The following is a 25,421-nucleotide window of genomic DNA, read 5'->3' as shown; positions in this document are numbered from 1 at the left end:
GTGCAGAGGAAATAAACAATAACTGGTGAATATGACTGCAAATTTTTTCACTGTATGAATTTTTTTCAGTGCTGATGGCAAAATAAGGCCTTTAGAGGCCATGGTTCCTTCAAAAGGCTGGACAGTGTATTTATAAAACCATGATGAATGGAATGGAGCTGTCACTTATTCTTTCTGTTTTAAATTTGACCTACAAAATTGAAGGTTCATAAGAATTACAGTAAGTTTTTCTTTCTTTTCTCTTCTCTATGACCACCAAATCTTGTAGCTGTGCAATTAGATTATGTGGCTTAATCTTAGGTGTTCTTGATGCTAAAACTTTTGCCTGCTCTCCAAATAAGAAACCTTACTGCCAAACCACTATTAAAATACCCAGAAAAATTAAATTGAAAGCTACGTGTGTACAATAAAGAAAAATAATGGGGAAAATCAATCTTGCTGGTGAAGTAAATGTTGACATACTAGATAACTCCTTTCAGGTTTGAATGAAAATGCGTGTAATGTTTTGCTTTAGTTGTCATTCAACCCAACATTAATTACATTGTAGGGTTTCCCCAATGACATGTTTGTTGAGCCATATGTAAGTGACAGGTTGATTATGTCTAAATGATTTGTAAATGTGTTGGCTTTGAGGGCTTAAGTATTTGTATAAAAGATCCTTCAAAAAGCTGAGGAGTGCTTGAGGTCACCACAGATGACAGGATAACAGCTTTTATGTGCTTTATTTGAGGGCTCTGTTTTGATGGGCTTGCTCATTTTGGTAGTTTCTTATTTCAGCACAACTACAAAGAATGTCAGTGGGACACTTTCAGAGGTTGCTGTAAAGACCAGCAGAATCTCACAGGCAAAGAAGTTGTTTCAGTTTTAGATGTAGGACTTAAACAGCTGCGATGCATACTTTTGTGAGAGAAAATGATGAGAAAATAAATCTGATGGTAATGTCTTCATGTGAAAGTGCCTCTTACCTCTGTGAAAGAGGTAATTTGTTTGGAAAATAGATTTAATAGAATTCCTACAAAGTTATTTTGAAGGACAGAATTTCATAATAAACATCCTGATTGAAATCTGCCTACGCTGTAATAGGGATTATGTCCTAATGATTTTACTTGCCAAGGAGATGCTGACAGATCAAGTTACCAACATGTACATAATGAGCACGAGTGCCAGGATGATAGTCTGGAAACATTTAGTGACTTTCCTCCAGTTCTGCGATCAATTTAGAAATGTGTCTTAGACCAGGAAGAAAACTGGAACAAAGGAATATGTGAAGCAGGGCAGAGAAGAGAGAGCTCTACCTGGCACCTTTTCAAGTCGCTCAGACAGAAACCCCCCAGGGAATCCCAGCAGGGATTGCTCTGGGGCTCTCGTCCGTGTGGGTAGGTTGAGAAAGAAGCTTGGAGCTGGAAACACAGTGAGTGATGCTGCAGTCTGCAAGCAGGAGATGGAAAGGGCAAACCCAGGCTGTGCTCTCAGAGAGATGACATCTAAAACCCACCAAGCAGTTAGTGGGAAAGGTAAGGGATTAAAAAGTGTGCTAGGCTTGCACGATAATGGGATAGGATCCAGTGTATAAGGAGATTTGGGTGATTGTTGAGACAGTGGCATTCTCATAGCTTAGATGTGGGTTCCTGCTGTGTAAAAGTTGGCAGACTTACTTACCAGAAGCTTTTTTTTTACAAAAAGAACTATCTCTGGGCTGTCAGAAGTTCTGCCATGACATTGCTGTTTTGAGATAGAGTTGTTCTTTTTTTTTTTTTTTTACAACGTAATAGCTATGTTGGTTAATACTGCTACAAATTGGTTAATAATGCTACAAATACATATTCCAAACAATCTTCAGTTTTCTTGGAAAGATCCTGTCTTTGTGAGTCCTACCAGTGAAGTTCAGGCTGTGTGCATAGTTTCTCTGGCACCAAACATGATCAGTGTTTTTAGCAAAAGTAATTCAAGTCCACACTATCATACAACTCCTATCTTCCCTCAAAGACCCCACAGACTACTTACTGACTTAAAGAATAGCTCAGGGATTTCTTCACCTGCTGACACTGAAATCCATCAGTTTCTATGGTAATGCTTGACAACCGGTTGGCATCTTGAGGCAAGTTTACTCTAAAATGCAAGGAGAGAGGTTTGCTGAAACTGTGAATCAGGAAAAACGGAGAAAATGAGGATTAAACATGTAGGAAGTTGTTCACTGATAAAGCTAGAATTAGATGTGGACCTGGGGAATTGTGGCTAAGTAAGTGTTATTTGCTAATTGACAATAAGAGCAAAGGCTGTATCGGAGTAGTGTGAATACAGCCCTACCTTACCCTTCTGTGTCATAGGCGGCCCTTGAGACTACGTGGATCTATGCTTTTTAGGTTTCATAACTTTTTATTAGTCTCAGAAAATGAATTTATGTTAGAGAAGATGGGTATAAATTAAAGCATAGAAGCAGATTGAAGCAAAGTGGATTTGATTCTAGCTCCATGTACCAGTAATATCAAGGAGATGACTGGAAGCACTGGGTTCACTGGGACTGTGTTTATTTAAAAGAGGCAAATGAGGATAGAATTGGATCCTTCTCATTTTATCTTTCAAGTATCTGTTACAATCAGCTTCATGTGACAGTGACCATGGACATCTTTTGTTCTGTGCAGCTCAGAGTGTGTTATTGTGATTCTGAAAATAACCACTAATCATTTCCTGAAGAATTGTCCTTTTTGATGAACCACTGTGTATTTTCTACTGCTTTTGACATTGTGCCACTAAAAGCTGGTTTGCCTTTCAAATGTGTTTCTTCAGCTGTAGTTAAAGGTTCAGCAGCACAATTGTCTGTGAGGAGAAATGGCTTTGTCTGACAGATTTGGAGATTACAACGTTGGGGAATTATGAGGGAGAAAGGTATTGAATGGGGTCCTTGGAATATACTAAAATCCGCCCCCTCTTGTTAATTTGACGAGAGAAACTGAAATAAGCAGAGCTTATATTCAGTTTTCTGATGGAAAGCGGTTTTCATAAAAATATTAATTCAAGGGACCTGGGTTATTTTGAGGGAACATACCAACTTGGTGAGAAAGACCAGTGGACCAACCTGGGCTGCAGCCCCAGCATGTTCCTGCTGTGGGCTCTCTTCTGGCTATGGTCCCCTTCTCACTTTCTCTCCCATGGATTTCATTGCTGTATTACACTGTATCTACGTTTTGGTGGAATTTTGCTTGGTGTAGTTTTTTACTACACTCTTACACCTGGTATTCTCACATTCCCAAGCCATTTTTTAATCTGAATCCTAATGTGAATAGCAACTGGAAGTAATCCATTAAAGCACCAACTGAGCAAGTCAACAGTTACTTGCTGGAAAAACAGTTTTAAAATTGGCAATTTGTAACCTAGAGATATTAAATCAAAATATATAGATATAAACATTAAGATGTGATTCTGGGATGATGTGATATATTGCAAAGTGACTGCTGTAGCACATTGCAGCATAGAGATGTTACAGAATTTTATAAAACAAACAAACAAAAAAATTTTTGAGAGCATTATTAGTATCCTCAGCAGATCTGAAAACTTCTGTAAAGCATGATAAATTTTGTGTTCAAGCAAAGAGATGTTTCAGCTGTGGCCGATGGTGATCTTAAATACCCACTTTCATTGTTACGTCTGCTGTGTTTAGTGTAGGTACAAACGTTTCTTTGGTGATGAAGCATAAGATTTTTTTAATGTTAACTTAAGGTGATTGATTCATTTATTATTCTGAATTAACGGTAGTATTTACTTTTTTCTTATTAAGAGATTAGTACAAGAAGAGACAACTCTTTTTTCACTCTCTGTGCATTTATTTAGTAATCTTAATAGGAGATATTTATGAGGTTCAGATGTGGCTGAGGAGCCTGCAGCGAACCTCTCGGTTTTCAGGCTACTAATAGTTTCTGTGAATACTTGGGTCAAATTTTGTATGGTGCTAAAGAGAGTGGGTGAAAGCAGTGTTTCTATGTTAAATCATCTGTCTTACAGCTATGAAAACTATAATGGGAAAATGCATTGTCAGTGCAGTATATAAATGAGTGTTATTTTTTCTCACGTGTGAAAGCTGAAGGTGAATGAATGGACACTTGAGCTGACTTAGCTGTTGGTGGAAAGATACATTCTTTAAATGGAGATATTTAATTGCCTGCTTGCTTCTTTGCATTTGGTCCCTACCCAGGGAACTTTTCTGTCACAAAATAGCGAGTTGTTGTAACAAAAGCCTGTAAAGGTTCACTGGGGAAATGAAGTTGTGCATTTACAGTAGATTCTAGTTTGAAAATTAGCCAAATGCTGAGTGCATCCAGATACGTTTCCCAAATTTACTTGAGTTTGAATATAATTAACTTCTGTGTCTTTAATTTGCTCTGCCAGTACCAGCATCACTGCCAACACCAACAGGAAATTTCCACAGGTCAGAGCAATTGCAATCACCATCTCAGTCTCAAATGAGATAATGAGGAGAGTAAGGAGTTATAGCGTAACCTTGGTGGTCACAATGATACCTTAATAGTATATACATTATAGTCAGCAAGATATGTTAGAGAAAGGATCCTTTCTTCTTTCATTTATTCTGTTTTCCCTTTGGGTAAGATACTGACTAAATATCTTGGTATTTACACTTGTTCACCAAGACACTTCTTCTGGTACAAAGCTGTATAAACTATATAATCTTGAGATGCTTTGAGGATATGCTAGTGGAATCAAAACAGAAAGCCTTCCCCCCCCCCCCCCCCCCCCCCCCCCACCTCAAGGTGGCCACAGATAAGAAAAAAAAAAGATGTATCATTTGCAAGACTAGTGAAAAGGAGGTCTGTGGATAAGCAGTAGATAAGCAAAGGAAATATTTTCTTGGTGAGAGAAAGGTAAGGAATTATTAGTAGGTAAGTCACATTGAAGCATTTATCCTGGACTGGCCATTCAGATGCCTATGAACTTCTGAGCATTTCAAACCAGATCAAGTGTCTTCAGACTTTACCTGGAAGCTTACAGACTCTGCAGAGTTCTCCTGCTGGAAGGATGACGTGGGAGGGAGTAGAGTTTCACCTTAGGCTTCTGCCATGGTCCATTTCTGTAGCTTTGTAATTCTCTAATAATGAATGTAATAACCTAATACTGTAACTATGTTAAAAACCACAAAATTTTTGGATATAGAACCCAGAAACTTCCTGAAAACTATAAAGTGATGATGGTATGTGAATGAGTTTGCCTCAGACTCAAGAAAACTTAGAAACAGAAACACTTCAAGATGGTTTACCTTCAGGAGAAACTTTTTGTTTGTTTTAATGAAGTCAGTATTTGAGATAGAACTGTAGGAGTACCAGAACAGAAATTTGGAATACCCAATGTGTCCAGTTTGTGCTGTCAGGATATTAGGAAAAGTATTGGTCGGTGTGTGTGCACTGCGGAGATAAAGTTGGACTGCTGGACTTACTTGATGTTCTTAAGTGCTTCTTGAGTGCTGTCAGTGGGAGAGAGGCGAGTGAAGAGTCCTTGTTCCTGAGGCTGCTGTGAGAAACCTTCCTGTGGAGGTGAGTCACCAGTCCTACTTCCTGGTGATGCGTTTTGTTGTGCAAAAGAACAAGGGTAGAGAGGACAAAGAGGGAACTGTTTTAACATAAAACTTAGCAGTCATGTACGTTATAGTTCATCATTCTTTTAGAACTGTTAGCCCAGGAAGACACATGAACATTATTTATTAGAAAATATGAAGCTACATTTGATTCCATTAACTTCAGGCTACTGAAATTATTAAACAAACATTTTCACTCTTAATCTGATAGTTGTTCCTTTTTCCATTGTCGCCTTTGAAATATGTTACCAACTAAAACCTATGAATTTGGGACTGAACCTGATGCTGCCTTCATTTGTCCTGACTTAACTTCTCTCAGTGATAACTGTGCTGCTGACTCTTGGAGTGATTTCAGAGCAAGAGTTAAAAAGTGAGGTAATGCAGAGTGAGGGTGGGCTTTTGTGTGCGTGTGTGTCACATTAAGGCTGACAGGTCTTTGGAGCTGTTTCTGTAGTAGCTTCCAATAAAATGCATTTACTTTGTCAGACAAAAAGTAAACTTGACATTTTGTTGAGTCTGAGGCAAACTCTTCCAAAACATCTTATTGTCTGCTGAGGTTTACACATCTACAATGAACTGCTACCAGATGCTGTTTCACCATTTCTGAGGGCTCTGGGAAGAAGACATACACTTCCATAATTAATAATAGAAAACAATTTCCTTTTTAATTTTAACTATGTCAGATCCAGTCCATCGCGCTTTGTGAACCAACTTCTGGCAGATGCTGAATAATAGAGAGCAAACTCCAGTTTGCATCCTCTCCAGTGGATACACAATGATACTTGTTATTCAGGAGCCCCTGTTTTAAGGCAAATTCATTAAGTAGAATATGTGAGAGATACATACCACTTGCTGCCTAGAGGCTACTTTGATTCATGTGTTACCTTTCTGCTGCTATATACTAGCAAGTTCTTGAGAAAGAAGTAATTAGACTGCAGATAAACTTGGTGAATTTTCTGACATTTTTAATGATTCTGAGAAAATTAGCTTCCAAATTCGCACTCCTTTCCTTTTCAAATAGTGTTATTTGTAGTAACCCTGCCAAAAGTGATAAGAAATATGAAGTTACAGGTTTCAGACATTTTTTGATGCTTTGCTTGTGCTTCCTGATGCAAGCTGGAACAGCAGAATAGACAAACAGAATAGAATGGTTCAGTTGGAAGGAACCTACAACCTCCAACTGCCTGACCACTTCAGGGCTAACCAAAAGTCAAAGCTTGTTGTTAAGGGCATTATCCAAATGTCTCTTGAACACTGTCAAGATTAGGATAAGAGGACTCATGGAGGATCTTGATAAATTGAAGCACTGGGCAATTGTTGATGCACAATGTCAATGGAGAATGTCTGGTGCTGTACATGGGACAGAGAGATGGGCAGAGAGAGAACTATCATTAAATAGCAAAAGCAATCATTTAGAGAGAGCCTTTCAAAGAATTTACTTCTATAGCCAAACCTTTTAACTCCAAAAGACAATGGAGGAGTGAGATGAGTCATCAAGGCTGCATTAGTTTTGGATAAAAGGTAAGAATCTGAATTTGAGGTAAGGGAATCACAGCAACAGAGGAGGGACTTTCAAAGTGTCTAGAACAGAATGACTCCATATAGGGAGCTAGATCATTGACACACAGGTTTGCCTTCAACTAGAAGTAAATTATTGGAAAATGAGTTATTGGACAGTTACTGCTCAAAATTAGGACATAAATATTGTGAACAGAAAGCAAGGATTTGGAGCAAAAAGCAGGATTTCATAGTGTATCTTTATGAATGATCTGTCTCTCATGTCCTGGATGAGAGGCAGTAAGCAATGAGACTGGTATTCTTTAATTAAGTATATTGCTGTTTCATATTCATTTTTGATATGGACTTTTGCTTCTATTTATTACCCAAAAATATGACTATATGTCTTGCCTAAACATGTTTAAAGCCTTTGTCCTTGCCTTATGCTAAAGAAAAGGCTGCCTGAGCCAGGAAAAGCTGGCAAGTGCTGAGTGCTGTGTTTTCCTTGTGCTAGTGGGACATGCACCACCTCTGTGGGACTTGTGCTCTGTAGTGGGTGAGTATACTGCACTCAGTTTTGAAGGTCAAAGTGCTGTAAGTACTGAGAGTTTGAGGGAAATTTCTTCTGACAGCACTAATAAAATGCTGCTTCTGACTGTCAGATCACCCTTATGATGGTGCTTGAACAGCAGTCTGACAGACTGCTCCTCTGCATTGCTGGGCAAGAGGAGGAATAATGACTTTGTCACAAAATCATTGTTTCCTTCCTATATGAAATGATGAAGGAAGCCTGGTGACGGGATTGAAAGCAGTCAAAAAGAACCTGTAGTTACCAAAGCTCAGGTTGTAGGTTAAACTGCTCTGAACTTCAGTTCTGAGGTACATCCCAACCTTGAGGATTTAAGACTTGACTGTAACATGGGGAGTTAATGCTCAGCAGGTAGAACAATTTGAATTCTGATGCTATCCTGTATGCCAGATTAACTTTTTTTATGAGTTGATACGTGGTCAAATTACAGAGGCTACAATCCAGGATTAATGCAAATTAATAAAAGATCTTGAGTTGTGGACAGTTACTCTGACAGATGCATGGCTTAGCTGTCTTCTTGCATGAAAGAAATTTGCTTTTAAAATGCCTGCTGCTGATGGGCAGAATCTATCTGGGTGTTTTGTTTTACCAGTGACCACCAAGTAAACATACTCATTTAATAGACTCTGTTTTGTGATAAATAATGTTGTATCTTCATTCAAGAATCAATGGGGTAGCTATTTGTGTTCAATTACTGCATAAAGTTGCACTTAAATAGAAGCAAGGAATGCTGTACATTGAGCAAAGATATTACAATTCAAAATCTGGATGAAGCCATCTTCTCAATCCAAAACAGGAGAGTTTCAGTAAGAAGGGGTTTTGTCACTAGGAACATCAGTTACCCAACTTCACATGGCTGGACTCAACACAGGACTCCTGGAAGTCTTGGGTAGTAAAACCCTCTGCAAAAAAGTGGGCCAGCTTCTTCGGTATGTAAAGATGGACTGAATGCCAAAGAACTGCTGCATCAGATTGTTGTTGCCTGTTTTCCTAATTCATTTGTTTACGTTGTTAACTGACACTTAGGAGTGCACCAGTACCAGCAAAGCAAATTCCTGTGGAATTTGTAGGGGTATTGTCTAGAGTTTAATGAAAGGTGTCCTCTTGGTGCAGTTTTCCCCTTGGCAGGGACAATGACAAGTTATCTCTTCTCTGCCAGTATGTTACTCTTCTGAAGCTTGTGCGGATCAAGTACTGCACTGTCTGGAATTGGTAGTAAAATAAGTTCTCAGAAGATGGGAAAACACACACAGAGCATTACATACCTTGCCAGTGTGGCCACATATATCTTGTCAGTGTGTTGAATCAGCTCTAAAAATAATGTTTTTCGTTAAGTAGTCATTACTGTAATAGTTGCTGGTACTGCAGTAGAAATGATAGATGTAGCAGCTGGCTGGAAAGTGTGGGTTAGTAATGTTATCCATGTTAACTTATTCAAATATTGGGTACTGTTTTCACCATTTTATTCTCCTGCCTGAATTAAGCATCTAAATTACCAATTGATTATAGTAGCTTTTGTTAGCTTTGGGATGAACTGTAACAAATGCTTTTTCTTTCCAAATAGCTGGGCCAGCAGGCTGTCCACACTGGCAGTATTTTAACTCTTTGTAAAAAACTGCAGTCTACAAGATGTTCAGCCATGCCCGTCTGTGAGAGGAGCTGTGTGCAATGCCTGTGCACCTCTATTACTCTCTTCTATTCTGAATGCATTTTCTTTGCTTAAGCTGCACAATTCCCTCACTGAGTTACTGACCCGGACTGACTATTCTAGTGTTTCCTATCAGCATTTAGAAGAACATTCAAATGGCTGTTTTTAAAATTGTAAAGAAATAGTTTTTAGTAAGGTTTTAAATGTACCAAATGGATTTCATAATGAAGTCATTCATATTATTGTAGTGGTAGTAGAAGTGAAGATAATGGCATTCATTGGCAGAGGTAGAACAACTGTGAAAATTTGGTTAAAATGGTTGATATGGCTTCAAGCTGCGCCAGGGAAGATTCAAGCTGGACATTAGGAAATATTACTTCTGTGAAAGGGTGGTCAGGCACTGGAATGGGCTGCCCAGAGAGGTGGTGGAGTCACTGACCCTGGTGGTGTTCAAAGAGCATTTGGATGTTGTGTTAAGGGACATGGTTTAGCGGGAACCATTGGTGAAGGACGAATGGTTGGACTGGATGATCCTGTGGGTCTTTTCCAACCTTAGCGATTCTATGATTCTATATCAATAAATAATATAAAACTTATCTGTTTGGCTTTTTTTTTTTTTTTTTTTTTTTTAAGACATTGCAAAATACTGCTGATTTGTTGATAACTTAAGGGAGTGTGAATAGGTGGGACAGAGTACTCTGGTCCTCAGAACTCCACCCTTCATGGGGATCAGAAACGAGTGCAGCTTTTTCTCAACCAAAGGATTTTGGAGATGCCTCTCATTCTTGCACTATTTGGCAAGCTTTCTCATTCCTCTCTATGACTGCGTGGCTCACCTCCAAGGCTAACTTTTGAAACATTTGCTGTCAAGTCACAGTTGAATGCAGAAGTGGTTGATAGAACCAGAAGTCCTAAGGTAAAGGACCTATGTGTATTTTGGTGGATTCCTTGACAGCTCCTGGAAGGTGTGCAGATAACGTTTGGCATTTCCAGTATTGCTTATGTGTAAAATGCAAAATTTTTGTCCTCACAGTGGGCAAAAAGATTCAGTGTTAAGATAATTCTTTCTAATGCAGATAAGACCGTAAGGAAGTGAATAAGACTTTATTCTTAGTACTGTTTAACCTGTGCTAATAGTAAAAATGTCTTTATTTGTTGTCAGTATCAGTGAAAGCTGGCCCTGACAGAATGCCCTCTAACCAATCAGACCACATAATTTAATAGCTTTACAATAATCGGTCCCTATGGTGTCTGTTAACGTGTTCCCCTGTAGTCGCAGTGCAGTTTGGACATTCATCAGAAGCAAAGTCTAGTATGTTAGGAAATAATATTCAGGTTAATGGTATCAATTCCAATCTGTTCTATAAAGAGATGTTTTTTTTTTTTTTTTTCTTCTCTAAAAGTAGCCTGATTGTAGCCTGCCTGTATGCTATTTTTCAGCTATCATGAAAAATCTCTTACACACCGTTATTGCTACAGAACCTTTGAGTGCCCAAGCTATCTGATATAATTATTGTGCTTTCATGATCTGGATGGTAAATGCTTCATTTGTAAGCTGAGGTTGGGGTTTCCATGTATATGACAATAGCTGAAGATGAATTTTCTAATGCTGAGCCCTCACATCAAGAAACCTACACCCAAACACAGCAACACTTGACTTTACTCTCTTCTAAGCAAGTTCCTTGAAGTTCCTCAGGCACACAGCCAGGTGACAGAGCTGCTACACACTGCAGGAAGAGGGAGTTAGAGACTCTGCAAGCTGCAACGTTCAGTGTGAGGCTTCCAGTAAGGGTCGATGTTGCTCTGAGCGGTCAGCAGCATGGGTTGGCGGTTGGACTAGATGACCTTAGTGGTCTTTCCAACCTTAATGATTCTGTGATTCCTGCCAGCACTGTGCCTGATTTGACATCGATATTTCTGCTTATGATTTATGATTAGTAGCCAAAGTATCCTAATAAAATACATATCGCTAATAGCCTTTTCTGTTTCAAGAGTGTTTTGACTTATAGCTAAGATTAATAATAGCTTTCATGATCACATGTAGTTTCTAATTACTGGTGTGAATGAGCTGCAACTCCTTACTATCACTACTTACACTGGAGCTATAGCTGAACAAAATCAGAATTATGAGAAATGGCATTAAGAAGCAGCATGGAGTTTTTAGCAAAGCTTCAAACCATCACTTACTCACCTATGACAAATATTTTCCTGATGCCTTCCTTTGCTGCAAGCTGAATCAGATCAGCTATTGCTTTGTCTGACTCAGGATTTAAGCAATTTGCCATCATTATGTAAGTACGTCATTGCTGGGAAACACATTCTCAAATTTGAATTTTATTAAAAGAAAGATCTGCAATGATGCACTTGGGAGAGAGGATAAAAGTTATGGGAGCCTACCAAGTAACCCTGAAATGCGGGAGATGGATTGACCAGCTCTATCATTTCCTTTTGAAATAAAATGCATTTGAAGAGAAGAAGCTTGTGAGTAGCGTTAGCCCAGAGGCAAGCTGCTGGCTCCCAGGTGCGTACACAAGGCCAAGGGTGCTGCAGACTTCTGAGGAGGCTGCAAACACATTTCAAAATGAAATCTTGCTCAGCGTGAGTAAATGAAGTGAGCAAATATAGCAGTTAAATCCTTTTCAATGATAAAACTGTTACCGACTTCAGTGAACAGAATTTTACTCTATCTTCTCTCGTTCCTTTCCCCACGTGAGTGTCCCTGACAGTGCAGTAAGCAGTGGGAAAGGAGCCCCCACACTCTCACAGGACTCCTATCCGCTCCAGCTGCATTCATGTACCAGGCATAAATCAACCCTTATTTATACAGGATCTTCCAGAAATTGCACCCGTGCCGCCCAATGCCACTGCAAGGAAATGTGGTTTGACTTGTCATGTTTCTGTTAAACTTTCTCTGTCACGTCTTTACTTTAATCTTACTCCAGTCTTTGAACAAGGAGTTGACTTTAGGCGAGGCAGTCATCCTTATCATGTATGCATGCAGAAATACAGATTTTGAAAGCTGCTCTTGTGCTTTGAAAAATTTGAAATATTCACAGTCAAGGCAGTCAAGGCTGGCTGCATTTTTAGTGGTTTCTTTTTTCTTCCCCTAATACCCTGCAGAGCCTTAGGAGAACTAAGATCTCCATAATATTTAGTAACTTGTAAATCATTTTCAAGAAGAGGGTAGTTTTTTAGAAGTATTTTCCCCTTTTTGGCCATATGATATTCCATATTCTTCTCTGCTTTGCTGCTGCAATTTATTTAAGGAAAAACAACCAACACAACAACAAAACAAAACACAACAAATAAACTGTAAATAGCTCTATTTCCATTCAACGTTAGTAGTCTCTGAGTACAGTGTGAAACTGTTACTGCTTTCTGGAGGGATCCAGGCTTGCTTTCTCTCCTCCTCTCCTTTCAACAGATTGATCTTCTGATGTCTTTTATGTCTTTCTTGGGAGTATATGGACTGCAAGAAATAGATTTTGACCAGTGGTTGTACACTACAGCTGCCAAGGACTGGAAACAAGGATGATATCTTACATCAAAGACGATAGCAGCTTTTGAAATACTCTGTTCATTTTCAAGTTCTGTACTGGTTAGGAACAATAAAACAGAGAAGTTATGAACTGCTGTTGGTATGAATATTGGATGTATGTGAAAGGATCATTGGTAAAAAGTGTTCATTTTTATACAGAGCAGATTGATGAGCCTGTGACGCATTGTAATGTGAAGATTTTGTGCAGTGAGAATGTATTGTGGCTGTGGTCCTGGGGGTGCTGTGGTGTTTGCAGGATTCAGCTGAAGCTTGCTCTTTTCTTTGTTGGCTTCAGAAAGAAAATGCGTTATCTACAGCAGCGTGTACCTTCATGTTGTAAAGGAAGAAGCCAGAAAGCGAGAACAGAATTTTCCCCTGAAATACATTTCCTGAAGCACAATGACTGAAAGGTGCTGGAGATGACAGAATTCATGCATTCTTTTTCCTTCTGTAGCTGCTTCTTTTGTGCTTGGCTAAAAGAGGCTTTGTTGTCATTGGATTTACGCGTTTTGATTTCTCCAGTCCTCCACCTTGTCAACAGTCTCCTTTCTGCAGAAGATGAAGTGAGAAGAAAAATGATTTGGGTCTTCTCTTTGCTTTTTTTCCCACTTCCATGTTTACACAGGCTGAATGAATTTTTGGTGTTTGTGCATGCTGGTTTCCTGCTTACTTGTTTCCCAGTAGCACCTGCTGGTCCGCACTGATGTACTGTGCTTGGCACTGTGCATCTGGAAAGAGACGGCTCGGCCCACTTGAGGGCAAAAAAAGCCAGGTGGCTTTCTCAGTGTTGGGCAGGATTATGCCACAAAGCTGAAATTCAAGATAAATATTTGAGCTTTCCTTAAGTACTCTCTTGGTTTGCCTTTGATTTTTGAAACTCAGATCTTCCTTTACTAAGCCCTGCTTCTGCACCTTCCTCCCAGACATAGGCAGGCAGAGATTTAAACATACCCTGAAGTCACAGTCAGTTGCAAACAAGTGAAACTGGGGGCAGAATTGAGAGGGCAGAAGGTGCTTTACTTAGATCATTCAGTTTTTCCTTGAGGAAGTACGATTATGTACTTCCTATTCACAGCAGCAAATTGGTACCTGTGTGTTGGTGCCTGTATTGGTGGGACGGGCATCTAGCACGGTAGCCTACTTTGATCTGGTAGAATGATACATGCATTACTGGGGAGAAATGATTTTACCAGCATTTCTGCTTTCATTACTGCCAAACCCTTTTCTCTGTGCTGGTCACAACCTATTTCTTGTACAGAAATGGTCTGACAGTAGATGTTCTGTCACTGTCAGAAATTTGCTGTGTTGGTCTTCATGTTAGAATTAGCAAAAATGAATCTGAGTTAAAGTAAAACTTGTTTCATGTGTTACTTCCTTGAAAAGGGGCAAGAGAAGAAGAAGAGAAGTGTGTAGCTCCCACTCAGTACCTGTTTGCTGTCATTGCCCTTGATCAGGTTTAGGCCATAGCCATTTTGTTTAACCAGTTTCTGTCTTTGTTTCAACTTTGTAAATCTCCACCAATTTATGGTTGCCAGTCAGGGGGTCTGCCCTGATCCCAGCCTATCTTGCAGCCTGCAGAAGGTCCTTAGGTGTGCCACAGCCATCCATGCTCTTCCATCCTCTGTGAGCCCCAGCACTACGAACCCCCTCTGCCCTGCTGGTGAGGGTTTGGAGGCCAGGGCAGATGCAGCTTAGTGTGCTCAGAGTTGTGCTCTGCAGACACTGCCTGGGATGGATGTGTCTCCTGTCTTCCAGAGGCTGGCTCAGCACATGTTTGAGGTGGGATTTGGGCCTGGGACTTAATTATAGGCCTGTGCTCAACCATACTGTGGATGTAGCCTGGTAACTGTGTCCCGCTTCACATGGACAGAAGTCTATTTGGCACTCATTTCAACTGTCATGGGAAAGGTTGTTTTATAAGTCTGCTTTTTACTAGTAATTAGCTGCAAGGAAAAAGAAATGGAGTGATATATGGCTATGGGAAAAGTCACAGAGAAAATATTGTAAGACTGGTAGGGGCACCTCTTCGAAGTCTGCTCACTGTATCTTGTAATGTTTTTCTTATGCTTGAACGTACATCTGAGTATGTCATTGTATGATCATTTGCATTACTTTTCTTTTTTCTTTTCTCACAGTGCTTGCCAATTAAAGGTCTTGGATTTGTGCTTGGAGCCTACAAATGTATTTGCAAGGAGGGATTCTATCATCCCAACATCTTCTCAGTGAACAGCTTTCAGAGTAAGTGCCTTTGCTTGAGTTAGGGGGAAAAAAAAAGCAGAGAGAGCATTAATAATGCAGGGCTCCTTTTTATCCTAGTCAGGGTTATACAGTGAAATCCCAGTGGTTTGCAACTCTCAGATTATATAATCACTTAAGGAGTTCTAGCTCTTTGGTTTGTCATTTGTGATACTCTTGAGGATCCTGTAAAACATACCCACTTTAAGAATATTTGATTTGTAAATAAATTTAAAAATATGAAAAGAAGTCTTGCTATAGGGAAGTAAAGATTTCTGGCATCTATGTTCAAGCAAAAGTATTGAGAAATTTAATCTAGCAATTTTCTCCTTTGTTAGGGAAAACTGGAATGCTCTGGTCTCTGGCTTTGTAAGTGCTTTAATTGTTTTAATTTTACCTCATGTTCAAAGGAGAATCTAAAGGAGCACATTCAAGCTCTAATTCCTACAAATAGGGAATTAGAGATGGGTCAGCTCTGAGAGTCTGCCTGGTGGTACAGTACGGAAGGCATGCAGCCTATGCTTTCTGGAAAGCACAGTGTTTGGTACTTAGACTGAGTTAAGGGAAGTAAGGAAACAGAACTCAGTTGATACTGAGGGAAAACATGTAAACAAGCATCTCCAAAGGTGCTGTCTACTACTTTCATCGTATGAAAGTATGACCACCAAGATATAACCACTGTGCTAAAATTGTTGCAGTTATACTAGTGCAGTTCATACTGCAGTCACAAGTGCAAAGATATTCCTTGAAGGTGTAATGGGGCATCCTGCTCTGCCTCCTACTTTGCCAGTGAATCCCTTCCCCAGATTCTTTGCTGCATGTTACAGTGTGCCTGATAATTGGGTTAAGTATATTATGTCGTGTGAACTCAAGAGCTGCAAATAACGTTTCTAAGTTCCTTCCTTAAGTTCTGCTTTCTTATTGAAAAAGTGTTGGTGAGTTTAGGTGAAAGACAGGTAGCTTTTTAACATTATGAAAGCTTTCAAATTTCATGTTTATTTGCAGTCATGAGTCTCAGAAATGTATTCCTTCTGTATCAGAGTATGACCCATTTTTATTGATCTGATCTGGTTTGGGTATAAATTGGCCAAGATATCTCACCCCTAGCAGCCTATATTAGGTCTCCTGTAAATATATATTGCATAAATAGCACAGTGTTTATTTAGAAATTTACCTGGTGAGCAGCTGTTTCTCTTTTCATATTGTGGAATGCTGTAGAAGTCACCCTTGTGGTAGTTTTTTTTTTTTCTCTGGGCTCTGTATGAATCTTTTAGTAGTGTAAGAATGATGCTTGGTTGCTCCTGCGGTGCAGTGAGTTATGATGGAATTAGGATTTAACTCTTTGAACGAGCATATAAAAAAAATCATTCTTAGTTTTTTATCATATCAAATGCCAAAAAATGCACAAAAATAATAAGGCTAGAGATGGTAACACCACTGATCATAAGGGATGGGATTTTTATCTTATGTCAGCTGTCTGAAGTGCAGATGCATGACATGTATTAGTCATCTTGGTTTCCACTGTAGTCAGTAGGGAGAGCATGGCTCCCCTGGAGAGTAGTCCTGCTGCTTTGGAAACTTGTCTTTAGATGGAGGGATTAACTCTTCATGCAAATAACCCCTTTTCTCTGTGTGCGATAGAAGGAGGAGCCTACATGGCTAACTTAGGTCAGAGATTTTGCTTTTAAATATCTTAGACTGAAATTTTCTCAGAACTTAGCCCTGTCATCCAACTGCATTCTGTAAAAAGAAAGATGGTTAAAATGGCTGAACTATATATTTGGAGATTCAAACTGATACTAATGCAGGGATTCTAGACATGAATACTACAAGTAGTTTTGACAGAAACTGTCTGACCTGACAATCTTTGTTTGGAATTAGGTTGGTGAGGTCTGATAAGAGAGATGAAACTGAGTAGAAATGTTAATGGTTCAGGAAATATTCCTGGAAGATTAGAATCAAGAGGCAGGAAAGTTTTGAAGGTCTCAAGATAAGATGTAAATAGGAAAGTAGATAGGAAAACTGATCACTTTTGTACTTCCATGAATTGAAAAATTGAATTCAGTTGTTGTATCTTGAAATGGAAGCATTCCTCATTGATGGTGGGATTCTGCAACAAAACATGTTTAACTGCAGTTGCACATTGTGCCTGAAGTGACAGAGTTTTAAGGTTTAAACAAGGTTTTCTTTAGGTCCGGATGAGCGTTTGGGCTGAGTCTGAAAGACAGCTGTACAAAATGGCTTTGCAGGGATGTTTGACAGGCTATGCAGTTTGCTCAGCGGGCAGGCTTCAAAGATTGCCCGTCTGCCTCCTCAGCAAACTCAGCTGGAGACCTGAACACTGAGATGCAATGTTGCATAAACAGTGTCCTCAGTAGGAAAGATTCTGCTTTTCTAACTTGAAGAGTACAGTTTTGCTACTCCCCAGGAGGTTGCACATTTCATGCTGCAGGCTCCAGAACTGTGTATGGAACAGGGGTTGAAATTTGTACCATTCTTTTACCAATGAGGAAGTCAGGTAGGAGAGCTGTTTTCCTTTCAAAGCTGAGTTTAGGCTTCAGAACTGGCAGTGCCAAAATATGTAAAACTTCTCTCTTTTCTGCTGAATTGTTTAATGAGGACCCTTGGTACTAATAGGGCACAGAGTTATTGCATTATGTCTAGTCTCTCTTTTGATCAGCTTTCAGCGTTGAACTTTTAAGAAATAAAGAACATAAAGTTTGTGACCATAACGGATTTTCAAGCCATATTCACGTAGGGTTTGTGACTCAATCTTAGCAGAAACTGATTTTAGAAAAAGATATGAGAAAAATTATACAAGTTGCATTAACCTGGAATTGCTTGAGTACATGATTATGCACTTTCTCCTAATGGCTCACTTTGAGGAAGCAGTATTAGTATAGGTAGAATAGATTAATTTGTGAATACATTCATTTTAACATTTTCATAGCGGTTATCTCCAAGCACTTAGTTCTCTGCCTCACAGGTTAATCACTTTTGCATTGGAATATCCTTAGTAGAAGTGTGCTGCTTTATTCAACCTAAAATTGCAGAGATTCCCTTCAGCTCTTGCTTTTTGGATGTGGAATCTGCTCAGAAAAAGGTGCTTGTACACCTCTTGTGTCTGAGTATGGGACTTGTGTCTAACAGTGCTGTGTTCCCAGTCCCAGGAGGGCCTTCCAGTTTGGATTCTCCAAAGAGAAATCCTCTGTCTTCATAAAAATAAATACCAGCGTGTTCTCACTGCAGGATTTGTGAGAGAAGCACCTTTCTCTAAAAGCTAAGAGGACAGGGCTGCTGGAACAGCACACCAAACAAACAGACTGGGGTATATGGCTGCTTTGTGCCCTTCTCAAGCTTTGCCTGCCAGAAGATGTGTTCCTGCGCATTCATACATACATTTGAGAAAAGAAGAAGCAATTACTCTTGTAGATAACCTTCAGTTTCAAATGTTTCAAATTGAAAGTCTGAAGAGAGTTTCATACACCAACGTATGTATGTGAAACGTCACTGAAATATTCTGTCTCTTGAATTAAGACTAGATAATGTGGGATTTACTGCCTTCACTGATTTTTCTGCTGGAGAAGGAGAGTTTTGACCAAAAATGTTGGAACAATTCTCTGGCCTTGTGCAAAACAAGAGGAGCTATCATGGTTTTTAAAACACCGTTTATTTGCCTTCAGCCGTATTCTCTGATTCTCTAAGCCACATTCTTTGAAGCTCCAAAACTTGTCTTGTTTATATTAAGAATTTTCTGCAAATTCTGCTTTCTTATTTAACATTAGTTTGTTTTTTCTCCTCTTTCCTTCACCCTTTTCTTCTATCACTTTCCTGCAGTGTAAGCAGTCATGTAGGGTTTTACAGGCAAGTTTTTACAGATCAGGAAGAGCAGAATTGCTCCTGGATGCTCTGTTGGTGGGTGTGCTTTGATGGGTCAGATGTCAGCTCAGGAACAGCTGATTTTCACAGACAAGATATTAAATTGGCTCTTGGATTTTGAAGTTTTCTACTGTGTTTCTGTGAACTGTGGAAAATTACACATTTATGTATCTGTATAGTGTAAATGTGCTGGTTTTGATCTGGGCACAGAATAGTGCAATCATATATCAGTTTGCCGAATAAATGTTAATTAAGAGGGGTTTTGTCTGATTTGAAGCTAATTATTTCACTAGAGAGTGTCTTTATGAAATTCAGAAACAATCTCAAATAGGATTGGAGCTTGTACTGTAAACATTAGGTAGTTGATGGGTCTGTTCTTCATGTGCCTGTGTAAAATTGTGTCCTTGCTCCTAAATCTTTGATGTAGTTTTCTTCCATTCAGAAGTATCCTTCAAGGAATGTTCTCTGCCAATTTTGCCCATCTTAAATACAGTGGGAATGCATTTGATAAACCCACTTTCCCCCATGTCTGAATTGATCTGTGTTTTCTGAATGTGACAGAGGAGGTGAACTGACAAAAGCAGCCCTGGCAAGCTAATTTATTTCTTTAATGAAAGAGGAGATCAGGGAGGCAAGGGGAGTAAGCAGAGAACTGTTTTGCTCCTGTATGAATGAGCTGCCTATCCTGTACAATTAAAGTTGCCTCCCCTTCCCCACTTCATACTTTCAGGAAAGGATGCAGATAATCGCTTTTCTGGAGGGGACTTGTCAGAGGAAGTCTACACCTGCCTGCCCTGCAGGGAAGGATGTTCTAATTGTAAAGATGATACTCCCTGCTATGCACAGGAGGACAAGTATTTACGGCTTGCTATCATCTCATTCCAAACGCTCTGTATGCTGCTGGACTTCATAAGCATGCTGGTAGTCTACCATTTTCGCAAGGCAAAGGTAAGCAGCCTTGTTTAACTTTAATCTTCTTGCTCACTGTGTGGTACAGGCTCATTTATGTTAGGTGTACAGCTTCTCATTTGGAGGACAGTAAAATTTTGGGGTAAGGATTACAACTGTTTTTCAGAAGATGAGATTTCCAAACAGGAATGCTTTGCTGCAAGCAAGAAGGAACCTAAATTGTTTATGTAATTTTTGAAAAAATGCCGAGCAGTTGTCTCCCAGCGACATCTCCTTATATTTATAGATGGTCAGTAAAAATCAAAGAAACCTACTGTGTTTGAAGTCATTTTGGAAAGTCAGACCAATTATGCAAGAACCAAGGAGGTATGTGGGATTTGTAGTCTCTGGATGCTGAAAGTGTCTGGCTGTTTCACCACTGCTGGGAAGCGTGTCTGGTTTCAATATATTTGTGACACTAGCTGCACGGTAATTGCATCAAAGAGAAATTGCTCTAAATAATTCTAGTTCCAAGGGAGTTTAAACTTGATTCTGTAGTTATTTTTTTTTCTGAAGTATGAATGTATTACGGAGAGTCTGTAAACTGTTGATACTACAGTTATGTAGTATCTGCTAGTCTAATGAACTTTCTGCTTTTACCTCACTCAAAATAGATTTATATGTAATATCTCATGCAATCTCACTGTTGCCTCAGTAAATGCAGACTATTCTATGAAACTTCCAATTTACTAAGAAGAAATGAATGGAAGTTGGCGCATATTCACTACCTACATTTGGAAGATGTAGGTGTGCACACAATATGCTGTATTGTTGAAATTAATAGCATCCATTTTCCATAACTAGATAAGCATTTCCATTTTGGTTTTTGGAACACTTGATCCCACAGTCTTCCTAATCCTACACTGTCTGTGTTACAAATGTGTGGTTCATTTTGAAAGACTTTAATATCCTGGCAGGAAATCACAGAATGAACAGTAACATTCTTTTTTTTTTTCTGTTCTTTTCTCTGATTCTGACAGTCTTTGCATTTAATGAAATTGCATCAAATGATTCAAATTACTGACTTAATTGTATTTATAAAGCTTTTCATTACGAAAAGTGTTTTATAGGCATTTATTTAGTTGCCTAATGTTAACTTAGCAGAAGAATTTCTTTCCAATTCTAAGACATTTTAGTCCTCACAGTAATGTTACTTGCTTTTGTTGGCTGTGTAAAATAATCATCATGATGAAAGAAGTGTTCCTCATGAGTAAGACTTTCCTCTCTAGTTCTGCAAAGTGAAAACAGTAGATTACTTCATGTTCAGCTCTTGTAAGTCTGCCTTGATTTCTTTTCTCAATGATGTACTGATTATTTTATAAGAAATTTATGAATGAAATGAAACATGCTCTCGCTCTTTCATATGAATATTTAGATATGTTTTCCTGCACACGTTCACTGCTTTTAAAAAATAAATATTTATTAAGCACATACAGAAATATTCTATTTTACAAAATCTACTAATTGAGAAACGTACATTTTTACTTTTGTGGCAATCAACCATTCCTCCAAAGTAAGAATCAAGTAAAGAAGCAGACAGGATCTCTGACGATTTAGTACCAACATAAACTAAGAGGCATATACACACCTTTCCTTGTTTCGTAAAGAACTTTTCAGTAGTTATAAAAAAACATAAGCCTGCTTTTTTTTTCCAGATTACCTGTTACCTTGAAAGATTTTCCATGACATTTGAACATGTGAATCAGGCCTAAAACAGAATATTCATCCAGAAAGAAAAGTAATGTCATTGAGACATTGCATTTCATTCAGTTGGACAGAGATGGATTCAATTATTATTTTGCTACCTTCGAATAGAATTGACTTTGTTCTAAATGGGTATCTCACAAAGAAAAGACAAAGAAAAATAAGACAAAAAGTAATACGATGATTAAAAGTCCTTTCTTGTGTGATCAATGTTTTCAAGGAATAGAAACTGAAAAATAGATGTTCCAGTGCTTTTCATGTCAGTCATCTGAGTTTTTTTTTTCCTCTTGGATTCCTTTTATGTTCTTTATCTTGTTGGTACAGCACGATTTTTAAAAGAGAAAAATATTCTGTGATTAACATGAAATGGGTAGCTTTATGAAGGGCAAATATACTGAGAACAATAAGTATTTACATAAGAAAACTGCTGGTTGCATTTGACAGAATGACAGAAAATTGGCATGAACACTGGTAACTGTCTATTCCTGGTATACACTGGTAACTGTGTATTCTCCACCAAGGGAGAAAAAGTCATGAAAGAACAGCTATTGAGGTATTGAAAGTATATGCATTTTGAGAACTTCCATCTGTTAGTGGAACAAACCATAATTAGGTTAGTATATCTATATGTGATTGAATTACTATGTTAAACAGCTCATGTGCTGGGTGGCTGACAGAAAAGCATTTATTGGATTCTCTCTCACAACATTCAGATAAGTAGCACTATAATATTCAAATAACTAGAAAAAGTTATTTTTAATATAAGAACTATACAGCGCTATCATATTAGGAAATAATCTTCAAAATCTTTAAAATGCAAAAGAGAGTGATCAGAATTTAAAAGTATTAAATTAACCCCCCAGTGCTGTAATGAATGGAATGTAGATATGTTGTGTTTTTGTATTGCAGTTGATCAATAAAATATGGTCAGTAAAAAGGGAAACCAAGCAGAGTCAGGTTACCACTCCAGTAAAAGTGTGCAAAAGAGAGCACTACTCAATGCTTGTACTTCATGGGAGTTTCTGGTAAATGTTCATTTTAAAAAGCCAAGTTTAAGTTTAGCAGGAAAAAGCGGGTTGGGAAAAACCATCCCCGGCAGCTATAATTCAGAGAGAATAGAAGAAGTCCACAAGGGCTGTTTAGACTGCAATGGAGGAGTCAACATATCTGGAAGAGCAGATGCAGGTTGCAAGTATTTTAGAAAAGAGAAGAAATCCCTCAACTACGCAGATCATAGTGGTTACACACATGAAGACTGAAAGGTACTCATAGTGGAAACTGCTGTGGAAGAGTCTCTCATTGACTTTGTTTCATCAAGAGCATGGAATATATGCTAGGTCTAAAACAGTTACTAAAACATCAGCTGTTGGTAAAAGATCTGTTGTTCCATTCCCAAAGATCACAGTACTGAGAACAGAGATGACTTCAACAATTACTTCCAAAACATTATTGGCAGAAGATGAAGATACAGTTTTCCTTCTGACATGATCTTTATTAGTGACTGAGGGTGTAAAAATAATGATCTACAATCAAAGTGTTTCCATGACTGGAGGATCTTGACAAAGTGAATGGTATAAATCAGCATGATGATGACTGGCTTCTGGAAGTCAGCCAGTGCTGGAAGAACTTCAGAGTCTTCTTAAGGATTCTTTGAACTGTCACAGAATCACAGAATTGCAGGGGTTGGAAGGGACCTTGAGAGACCATCAAGTCCAACCTGCCTGCTAAAGCTAGTACTCTACTGTAGGTCACACAGGTAGTTCTCCTTAGAGTTCCAGAAAAGTCCTCTACAAAACTACTGAAATATTTACTGTGGAATAAGCCACTGCATACACTAATAGCAGTAGAGGAGGAATGGAAGATAGGAAATGTGACATCTGCACTTACAGAGACTGCCAGTAATGATGGCAAGAGCTACAGATCAGTAGGTCCAACTTGCACACTGAGAAATTAATAGAAATGTTAATAAAGAACAGAGCTACTAGATTTGTGAATAAGTGTGGGATGTAAACTTCTGTGAGAATGTGATTTCCTTGTGAATGTATTTATAGCTCTGTGAAGGTGGATTATTATTAAGAATGAGAGTACTTTTTCCCAGGTCCACTGACAAAAACTCTTAAAAATGATGACCTCAAGGGGCTAGGTGAGCTGCACTTCTTGTAGGTATGGGAGAGGACAGAGTTAAAAACAGTGCAGCAAATGTGGTATAGAATCTTATAAGGTGGGGAGATGGTGACATGTAAGCACACAGTCACTGTTCTTTCTGAGATATAACTACAGGGAGTTCGACAGATCTTTCAAGTGGTTAAAAAGAGTAAAGTAGACATTTTACACAATTTATAATTGCTTTATGTCACCCATTGGCACAGAGTATAATGGACTCCAAAGTACAAATCAATCCAAAAAGAGTTTAGCAGGAATCATGTTGGTTATTTAATCACAGTGGGTTTGGTGAAACATCTGGTTCTGGAAATCCATACTGCTTATTGTTGTAAATGGAGGACAGAGCAGGAAGGACCCTCTGCTGTTGTATGTATTGATTAATGCAATACAAACCATGCCCTGGGATGGGACACTGGATTCGGAGTCAGAAAGCCATTCTTCTGTCAAAGAGTCATCAAGTTAGGCTTCCTTTCTGATCTTGAAATCATTGTAGTTACACAAATAAACTTGCACAGTTGCATTTGGTAGATGGCAAAACAAAGTAGACAAGAGACAAATTAAAATCTAAGGCACTTGTCCAAGCCATACTTATGGCAAGCTATCACTGGCAGCACTGACCAAAATCTTTCATTGCCAACCTATAAACGAAGCTGGTGACTTGAAGTGTTAGCCAGCGCTGGCAAACAGTACAAAATGGAACTACAGGAAGACACTGGGAGAAAGCTCAGATTGGTGCTGAGGAATTATTTGAGGCTTTGTCAGACATGGGTGAAAGTGACTCAGCAGCACTGAGATTAGCTCAGCAGCAGTGGTACTAAACTGCAAGACTCATAAATGGAGAAAAGAACAAGTAGAAAATGCGTCCCTTTGCAGAGAGAGAAAAGCCAAGAGGGAGAACTCCAAAGTGGTAAAAAAAGAAAAAGAAAAAATGAATGAAGGCGCAAAGGGAATAGAAGAAACTAAACCACTAATGAAAAGCATATTGTTGTGAAAGACAGAGAAATGTGAAAAATGTAAGAAATAAAGGAGATGCTGCTGCTATAGTGGGAAAAGACAAAGCATTTCAGCAGGGGAGTAAATGGAAGAAATGTGCCAAACAAAGCCAAAAATGAGGATAACATTCACAGCTAATACAGACAGGAAAGCAAATATGCAGATCACTTTAGATAAATCTTTAACTATTGTAGACAACCACAATGGCAAACAGTAGTGAAAGCTGAAATGCCTGATTATGACATTAACACAAGCTGTAAGAGGCTGAAAAACTCCCAGGAGATGAAGACTGATCAAATCCCATCAGAAATGCTGGTGGAACCTGACAACAGCAGCTTAATGACACAGAGGGATTTGTGCAATGGAGCATGGGAGAAAGAGATTTTTCCTCACCAGTGGGAACATTGGTCTGTTATCTGAGTGCCCCAACAGGATGATCTTGCTGAATGCCACAGCTGGGGAGACATCGAGGATTCTGCAGCATGATACTAAGGGACATAAAGCGACAGTGGATGCAGAACAAGGAACAGGCTTAACTGAGGCTCTCAGTGCTTTGGATAGACTAAAAAAGTGTGCTAGCAAATGGAGAGGAGTGTATAAGCTAATAGGCTCCTCTTATTTCTTTGATTTGCAAAAGGCTTTGATA

General features: G+C 38.9%; 1 protein-coding gene across 2 annotated transcripts in view; it reads left to right on the top strand.

Moving 5' to 3' along the window:
- Positions 1-25,421, top strand: part of GPR158 (G protein-coupled receptor 158) — a 184,468-nt gene that overhangs the window by 60,751 nt on the left and 98,296 nt on the right. For both annotated transcript variants that reach the window (XM_040673575.2, NM_001257299.2), the window contains exons 3-4: positions 14,989-15,091; positions 19,698-19,915. In XM_040673575.2, coding sequence (XP_040529509.1) covers positions 14,989-15,091; positions 19,698-19,915 — 321 coding nt within the window. The remainder of the gene's footprint in view (positions 1-14,988; positions 15,092-19,697; positions 19,916-25,421) is intronic.

The sequence above is a fragment of the Gallus gallus genome, chromosome 2 (assembly GCF_016699485.2).
Source record: "Gallus gallus isolate bGalGal1 chromosome 2, bGalGal1.mat.broiler.GRCg7b, whole genome shotgun sequence".
Classification (NCBI taxonomy): Eukaryota; Metazoa; Chordata; class Aves; order Galliformes; family Phasianidae; genus Gallus; species Gallus gallus.
The sequence above is the reverse complement of the archived record's forward strand: the minus strand, read 5'-3'. Positions and strand labels throughout refer to the sequence as shown.